This window comes from Brachionichthys hirsutus, chromosome 17, assembly GCF_040956055.1.
Source record: "Brachionichthys hirsutus isolate HB-005 chromosome 17, CSIRO-AGI_Bhir_v1, whole genome shotgun sequence".
Taxonomy (NCBI): Eukaryota; Metazoa; Chordata; class Actinopteri; order Lophiiformes; family Brachionichthyidae; genus Brachionichthys; species Brachionichthys hirsutus.
The window spans coordinates 3678922-3687918 of NC_090913.1; the positions used below are offsets into that span (position 1 = coordinate 3678922).

General features: G+C 39.5%; 1 protein-coding gene across 1 annotated transcript; it reads left to right on the forward strand.

The window, feature by feature from the left end:
- Positions 1-2909: 2909 nt before the first annotated feature.
- On the forward strand, positions 2910-7142 carry slc25a10b (solute carrier family 25 member 10b). Its single transcript, XM_068751190.1, has 11 exons — positions 2910-3015; positions 4222-4341; positions 4640-4754; positions 4844-4892; positions 4986-5027; positions 5107-5150; positions 5234-5304; positions 6187-6279; positions 6371-6448; positions 6555-6611; positions 6965-7142. Exons 1-11 carry the CDS (start codon positions 2926-2928, stop codon positions 7064-7066), a joined length of 861 nt encoding a protein of 286 aa, XP_068607291.1. The 5' UTR covers positions 2910-2925; the 3' UTR covers positions 7067-7142.
- The last annotated feature ends 1855 nt before the right edge of the window (positions 7143-8997 follow it).

An 8997-nucleotide genomic window follows, 5' to 3' on the forward strand; every position in this document is an offset into this window, starting at 1 on the left:
GGATCATAAAACAACACAACACACAATCGTCACATAATTCTCAGATTCCCTAAATGAGACACCTAATACATATATACATATTTAAAAGAATTACAAGTTTCAAGCACTGCTTGGCAACAAGATACAAAAAGCAAGATACAAGAAATGCACATCACTATTCCTGGGGAGACATATATAACAAAAACCATATATATATATATTAAGGGTGCAACGATACACAAAATTCATGGTTTGGATCAAAATGTTTTCGATACTAAAAAGAGAAATTTCCATGCCTTTTTCAAAATATTTGTTTAAACTCAAAAGTACAGTTCAGGATGAAGCGTGCAGAAGGTGAACACTGAACAAACTCGGTCCGGCTGTATGTTTTGGGTTCGATTTGTCCGAGCACTTTTTTATTAAATACAATTTACATATATGGCAAAAATAAATAAATAAAGCTTTTTCTCACATCTCCTTCCTCATCTCTTTTTCCTCCTTCTCCTCTTTCGTTTTTGGTATTGGACTGCAATTCTCTGTGGAAAAAAAGTGTTTGGCTTGTTAGAACCAATCGCCTCAAGTCCATCATGTAATCAACATGACACATTGACGCATGGGTATACGGTACTTATATCTCTCTCATGTTTGCTTCATCCTGCATATCAGTAATGATTATAAAAGGACTCAAGGTGGCCTTGGAGCACTTCTATTTGTATACTGTCAGAATGAATTTATCAGTGAAATATAAGCCCAGATCACTGTATTACGCGATGAAGAGAAATCGTATATATTGTCCTCCCCATGTGTAACTATTGATATCAAGGCTTTCTCACAAGCTACTGTCTTCTGTCATCTTCTGTCACAGAAAACAACAAAAAAGATCTCATCACAGCTTCTCATAACAAAAACTAAAAAAACGTGTACATTGTATTAACACTAAGACTATCCCCCCTACTGTCCCCCAGACAAGTTTAGACACTTGAGCATACATGATTTATATTTGTTTATTGCATAAATGCTCTGTCAGCAATTGGTCAGAGTCTGGGTATCGTTAGGCTGAAGAGTTGAGAACTTGGGTTGCCACCACACAAGATGGGAAAGTGATAAGTCATAATATGTCCCCTTTAATGTTGCTTTATGATAGCAGGCTTGAAAAGCTAGCGCTCACTCGTCCTTAAAGAGGACATACTATTAAAAAAAAATCACATTTTCCATCTTTCTACACTAATATTTGGTGGTTTTGGGTCATTACCAACGCAAAAACTGCTAAATTAAACCATCCAGTCAATCGTCGGCAGTTTGCGTAGTTCCGTAATCAAGTATTGAAACACGTCTGGCAGCACTCCTTTCATTTGGGATGTCACAATTGGGGGAAGTTGATGAAAATGTGCGTGCACCCTCCCCGTGTCTGCGCTCTGCACGTCCACGCTCTACCTGTGGCTTATGCATGTTTCTTCACTTTTGGTTGAAATCAACGTAATGAAATGTATTGCAAAATTTGTAAAAAAAAAAAAACATGTTAGTGGCTTATCAAAATGCAGTGGGAGTGATAATTTGAAAAAGCAACCTGCAGGGATTTATAGAAATAAACTGTAACATATTATGTATCTATTTTGTACAATAATTTGTGTGATTAAAGACGATCAGTGTATTTAATATCATTAGTTAATAACATATAGGTGATGGTAAATTGAGCAAATATTTTATTTCAGAAGTGTGTATCAAACTTCTGAAAGGTTGGTGACCCCAGAGAGAAGAACCTCGGAGACAGAACAGAGAAGAGGCGGATGGAACTGACCCGTACTGCTTGAAGATCGGAACATTTTCGGCAACACACTGCGGCTCATTTGGTATACGTATTGTCAACAACAAAAACAACAACAACAGTCTAACGTTGACGTATTTCAGTAATGTAGCAGTAGCCTACTAGCAAAGCAAGTGCTGCGCTTCAGGTGGTTTTATGTAACCGTGGCAACAGCGGACGCGTCTTTATCTTTCGCAGTGCATGCTGGGAGAGAGTTTGAGTAAAAGCGTCCGCCATTGAACTCTCTGAACTAGCTGATTTCAACACAGGCATGCGTGGCAAAGACGGCAGAGACAAAGCCTGTTTCTGACTGTGGGGAAGTCTTTCGGACCTCACTGCTTTGCCATCAACTGCTATAATTACCATCTATATACAGTATGTGGAAAATCCAACTTTCAAAAAGAGAAAGGATGTAAAAATAGGAACTATTGTTCTGTTATTGGGGCAAGACGGACATGTTAGGGGGTTACACGAAGGGAGATCGGTATGTGACTGTGGGAGCGTGCGATTAAAACTTGAATACCCAGTTGGGTAAAAAATATATATATTCTGTTGTCTTCGTTTCTATTAAGAGCAGAATATAATGTGCGAGATCTTGTCACGTGACGGGAATGCGTGTCAAAAGTATTTCTGCGTGGTTTAGTCGTTGATGAAAACCCACACCGGAAACGAGACAACGGAAACGCATTAACGCAGCGCTGAGGATGCGTTTCACTTTACGGCAGTTTTCAGCGGTGGGAGTGGGATGTGTATTCTTGATTTATTATTTTTATTCTCATTCCGCCTGTCGACCTTCGGATTTCACGACGGGGGGTCGAGTGGGCGGATCTATCTTGCAGGCTGCCGATTGGCTGCGCTCCGTGTCCCGACTTCCTTTTTTTGCACTCTTTGGCCTACAACCTGCTGACAACGAGCAAGAACGTAGTACTACCTACATTGATTAACATACGCATACACGCACGCTCCGTGACGAGGTCGTGCGCGATGCTGCTGAAGCACAAAGTCCATGGAAGAGTCTGTTATCTTCATATTTGAAGAGTAACGAGGCTATCCGTCCTGCGAAAAGCTAATGCCATTTCTACCCTGCAGCTGAGGACGCCTCCAGAGCGGGTGGGCGAACGTGGACCTGGGGGAGAGAAACCATGAGCGAGAAGCGGGTGTCACGGTGGTATTTCGGTGGGCTTGCGTCGTGCGGAGCCGCCTGCTGCACGCACCCCCTGGATCTGTTAAAGGTGAGCGTTTCCACCAGCCCCCAGCCTGTCGCCGTGCACACGATCTGCCCTCACTAACTCTGTTTTACACCGGCCATATTTGTGGTATTCTCTTTTATTCGCCTAAAAGTGTGTCTCAAGGTTGCTGTAACATTGCACAAGGGACAGTTAGTCCAGCCGGCACTTTCGTTTTTAATGAACAACAGGGAAGTCAATTGCAAAGGGAATATAATATATCCGCTCAGAAGCAGCCTGACCTGACTACATGTGTGTTTGTCTGTGTTTGTACATTATATTTCTACTTTAGTTTGAAAATCCTGACCCACTTCTCTTCTTCTACTCTTGTGCTTGCTGTGAAAATGGCTGCCCATGATCCCAGTGAGAAAGATGTGCTCTTGTCATGTGGTGTGTAATTTTGTGCTCAAGGTCGGTAATTAAACTAAACTAAATGTAACTACTCCTTAACATGCTGTTAAATAACTATTTATTACTTAAGTTACAAACATTACTTATGCAATTGCATACTTGTAAAAATATATGAATAGCTTATAGCATGTCTGCTAGCAAGATGACGTAAGAAGTTCTCAATGACATTTTCATGACATTTGGGGAATGTTACCAGGAACAGATGATTTAATTTTGGTGCCGATCAAGAAGAGAGCCTGGATTATGGATCCCTTTTCCTTAACATTGCAGTTAATGGAGCTTCAAAATGTGTTCCTCAGTATATCGGTTGATTATTGACCGATGTTTATGTAATTTGACAGTCATGTAGGGTGTGGGGGGTTCTATCTCATCACTGAATTTCATCTGGATCTGATCCAGAATGAGGAAATGTTTCTCTATTTTAGAATTGAAAACTCAATTTACGTATTCAATTTTACTTTTCATGGTTGGTGTATAAAGATACCAAGAACAATTTCTAATCTTTTGATGATGATCCAGATCACCGTGTGGACGGTGTAAATCCTATTACGAGGGGGATGAGCTGCTTGGCTGAGAGCTTTTCTAGTTACTTTTTAGTTACATTTTCGTTTACCCACCAAAATGTTCGCACACATGCCAACCAGACGTGACGCGTAGCGTCACGATTGGTCTAAGTCATGTGGGCGTGTTTTACGGGAAGGTCAGTTCTTATTAATGACCTAATATTTTCTTCATTTAGATGCCATGATGCTTAACTTTATATTGAAAGTGCTCATAGCGAATACTCAACTGTCTTTCCAGGTGCACCTGCAGACTCAGCAGGAGGTGAAGAAGAGGATGATGGGGATGGCTGTCCATGTCGTGAGGAGCAATGGGCTTCTGGCTCTTTACAATGGCCTCTCTGCCTCCCTTTGTAGACAGGTGTGAGTGTATGCGTGCACGCTATTTTTGCTCATGTATGTGTGTTATTTTCCCATTCATATATATACTATTTAACAAATATAGATGGTAGCAGTGAAGAGATGCATTAAACAAACATGCAAAATCCGATAACGGATAAAACTGAAACTATTAATGCTTCAAAAGGAAGAACTAAGAACAGACAGACGTAAGACCCAACAATACCTACACAAATAACGAGGGCAGCAGCTATATCCGTAGGATCGGATGAGTAAGACCACGTCTCCTCTGTCCTCTTCCCTTTCTCGTCTCCTTTCAGATGTCCTATTCCCTCACCAGATTTGCCATCTATGAGACGGTGAGAGACTTGATGGGCAGCACCAGCAAGGCTCCCATGCCGTTCTACCAGAAGGTTCTGCTAGGAGCCTTTGGAGGTATGGACTCTTTCCCTTTTGTATACATGTACACATACATTCAGGATTACTCGTAGAGGATTGATCAAAAAACATTTCTCTACAAACAGGTTGCACTGGGGGGTTTGTTGGCACACCGGCAGACATGGTGAATGTCAGGTAAAAAAAAAAAAAAACACATTCGACATCAGCTTCAATATTCAGCTGAGGCACAGCAAACTGGATTCAAAAAAAGATCTGTTTTGCCTCTAGAATGCAGAATGACATGAAACTACCTCCAGAACTCAGGAGAAAGTAAGTGTTGATAACGTAACCAGCTTAAAATATTTTGCTTTCTTCCAGTTTAATTCCGAATGTTTCTTTTTTATTTCAGCTACAAACATGCCTTTGATGGGCTGTTCAGGGTCTTCAGAGAAGGTGAAGCCAACAATATGATTTCTGAAAGGTAATGCAAGTCGCACGGTGGCATCATGTCTGAGCGCTGATCTTCTGTCCCTCAGAGGGTGTGAGAAGACTGTTCTCAGGGGCCACCATGGCGTCCAGCAGAGGAGCGGTAGTTACTGTGGGACAGGTATGCTACAGTACAATGAGGGTTTTATTACCTTATTTTTGGCTTCACAGGTATAATATTTGTAACTGCAAAAACCTGGATGGTTTCATTTTGCAGTTTTTGGGTTGGTAATGACCCGAAACCACTAAAATGAGTGTAGAAACATGAAAAAATTATTATTATTTTTTTCATAATATGTCCCCTTTAATGTATTTTATCCGATTAATCAAATTAATTATAATTGATAGATACCTGCATCCCCCACAACTCCCTACTCTCAATCGAGATCACTTTCATCTGTTAACCTGTCTATCACCACTGCAAACATGAAATGGCTCAGAGCTACAGTGCATCTGAGACGTCCCTAATACATGCTCTGTACAACTCGCACATACTTTTGGACTTCGTCATACAATACTCTCAGCACCCTATCAGATGTTTTCTCCAAATCCACAAAAATGCAGTGCACCTTCTTCTGGCTTTATTTGTAGTTCACCATTAGCATTCTCAAATCAAAAATATTTAAAATGTTTGTGAAAACAAGAATCAGATGTTCTCAACATACCACTAGGGGGAACCAGATATTGTTCTTAAATTCAGCACAGTGAGCGCTCCGGTCGTGGACGACCAAATGCAAAAAAAGGTAATTCCAGCTTCCAAAGGCAAAATTGATGTATTTTATGTAGTGTGTTTTATATATATTAATATATATACTGTATATAATAATATATTATAACATATTTATTGTAGTACCTGTATTCCACTGGTGAATCTCATGACTTTTAGTAGAATAGATGGAACCATCATGTAGCAAAGAGAACCTAAACATTCTCAGAGATTCTTGTTTGTTTCGCACTAAAATGTCACATTTTTCCCCATTTCCCCTAATATTTCCAAATTTAGTTGGCAGGCTATGACCAGGCCAAACAGCTCGTCCTGGGAACAGGCATTATGGGAGATAACATTCTCACCCACTTTCTCTCCAGCCTTATTGCAGTAAGTATGGTGTTTGAATTGTTTTCCCTTGAAACTGAGTCAAGTCAGTGCACAGTGCTCCTTCGTAAGGTGATGAGATGCTTCTGTGCAGGGAGGCTGTGCTACATTCTTGTGCCAACCTCTAGATGTACTTAAGACAAGGCTGATGAGCTCCAAAGGGGAATACACGGTGCGTAGATCTGTCTTCATTGTCCTCTGTAATCCCTTTATTCCTGTTTGTGGTCATCCTAATTGGTTTTATTTGTATATATAATTATTTTATTTTATTTTTTCAGGGGGTGACACATTGCTTACGAGAAACTGCGAAACTTGGTCCACTGGCATTTTACAAGGTATGAAAAAAAAATAGTGCACCATACATTAACGCTACTGTACTTTATTGGTTGTGGTAAATACTATTGTAGCCACAATAATCAATGCAAATCTCTTTGCGTACGTCCTTCAGTGAGGAAGTATGTTTAGTACATTTTTCACATCACATTGCTTCTTGTACTTGACATCAATAGTAGCATTGCTAGTGCAATGTCAAATTAGAGAAATGATTTACATTTTTTGTTTGGATTGTAAAATTTACGTTAAACTGTGGTGTTACAAAGTAGCAACTGCATGTGCGGCTGCGGTAGCTTTAAATTGACCAATGCAACTCAAGAAAATTTCCAACTGTAATTGGCAATTTTTCTTGCAGGGTCTCATACCTGCAGGGATCCGCCTGGTTCCACACACAGTGCTCACCTTCATCTTCCTCGAGCAGCTCAAGAAATACTTCGGCATTCACGTCATCTCCTGAGCACGTTCCGCGATTGGCCACGCCCACCAACACTGCCACTGATGACACCACATCATCAACCTAATCATTACAAAAATGGAAGTTATATACAGTTTATTGTTTTGTTTTTTTGTGGGGGGGGGGGGGGTCTCTAAAGGCTAGAAACATTTATTCTGATTATTAGCAGCAGCAATTTATGGTTTACTGCCAGAAAAGGCAGTTAACCACCTTGAGGTTATTAAAATTGGTCACAAAAATGCCATTATTCTTAACAAATTTTCAATATGGTTGTCATTTGTGGTGTACTTGGTTAGGCGTATTTAGATTTAACGTTAATTTTGATGGAATTCATCAGTTATTGTGAAATAATAAACAAAATGTCAACTTCAGATAGTTCTATATTTGTTTTAATTAGTGCTGTAAAGCAATTAATTATGATCTGTAATTAATCTAATTAATCTATTTTTTAATCTCTTCTCAAAATTGCAGAGAAAAGCCCTCAACTTGAGGTATTTAAATTTATTACATTATTGTAGCAGATCAAAAGATTAATAACAAACAGTAGCTTTACAAATACATTTTTTGTTTGATTTGAATCAGAAAACTTTATTAATCCCAGAGGGAAATTCCATTCGAACAGATGCAGTCCTATCATTTACATTCTGCTGTGTTTGCAGACTCTATTTTTTTTGTTTTTTTCTCGGCGTCGTGCATCTTTCTGATTTTGGTCATCACTGAATTCCTGCACGGCGGCTTGTTTGATGCGTTACTGGATGCAGTTTGCATCACCTCTGTTAACCCCTCGTCTTCCTCCATGTTGATCAGCCTGCAGTTCATCTACCTGGCGAGTACATTTGTCAGCATGTCGGTCGCAGACTTGCTCTTAGCGGGGCGTCTCCTCCAGTTTAGTTTGGTGAAGAGCTTTGCTATAGCTCGCTAAGATGCTAACGTCTTCGCTACTTCGCAGGGTGTCACTGACTATTCATCCCCGACCACTCAGGCACAAAAAAACCAACGCATACAGAAGCAGTAAAGTTAGAGATTAAAAATTAGATTAACGCGATTAAAAAAACATAACGTGCTAAATTGGACTGTAATTAATTGCAATTAATGCGATCATTTGGCACCCTAGTATCTGACTATTTTATCCTAATTGTGTAAGATCTTCATATTCTACACCTCTCCATTTCATGGCATAATTTTTTCCTTCTTATTAATCCTGGGCAGCATGGTCTCAAAATATTATTTAACCATGACTGAATAAACAGTTGTTCAATTCCATATTTATCGTTCCTAACAAAAGTGGTGTCTGAATGTTGATGCATCCTGAGTCTAAAATGTACCGTGTTAAAAGTAAAAATTGGCTACTAGTGGGTTAAAATGACATACGCCTTTCACCTGCATCTACTTTGCCTTTACTGTATTCCAATCCTCACCATTCACTCTCAAAACCTTTGGAGAAGTTCAATGTGAGAAGAGATTATGGTGGGAAAGTGTCTGTGGGAAACTGAAATAGAGACTGTCAGACTGTATGACTTTACTAATGTACTACTGCATATAAACAAATTCTGCATTCTCTGAAAAGAGAAAAGCATTCTCTAAAGCAAAGATGTTTTAAGATATTTATAAGTTGCAATGATATTTTTTACGGTTCAGGGTAATCTGTAACTTCTTGATAACTTTGATAGTTCGCTTAGTACAAAGTTTCTTGTACCCGCTCTGTATAAAGAGGTCTTGTAAATTATGTTGCCTCATAGTGTAAGTCCTTCATGGGTCAGACTAGGCATCTCATTAAGGCCTGCAAATAGAGTATAACTGCAGTAAAGTGATCCATAAACTGAGAACCACCTCAGATAATGACTTTTCCTTTGTCCTTATGCTTGTTTGTTCTTTGATAATCAATTTCATGCAGATAAATCAATGCTGTGAAAATGTATTTTGGAATTAAAATT

Excerpts from the sequence above, each read along its gene's own strand:
- slc25a10b (XM_068751190.1), top strand. The coding sequence starts at position 2,926 with ATGAGCGAGAAGCGGGTGTCACGGTGGTATTTCGGTGGGCTTGCGTCG. Across the intron at positions 3,016-4,221 it reads ACCCCCTGGATCTGTTAAAG|GTGCACCTGCAGACTCAGCA; the intron begins GTGAGCGTTTCC and ends CTGTCTTTCCAG. Across the intron at positions 6,612-6,964 it reads GTCCACTGGCATTTTACAAG|GGTCTCATACCTGCAGGGAT; the intron begins GTATGAAAAAAA and ends TTTTTCTTGCAG.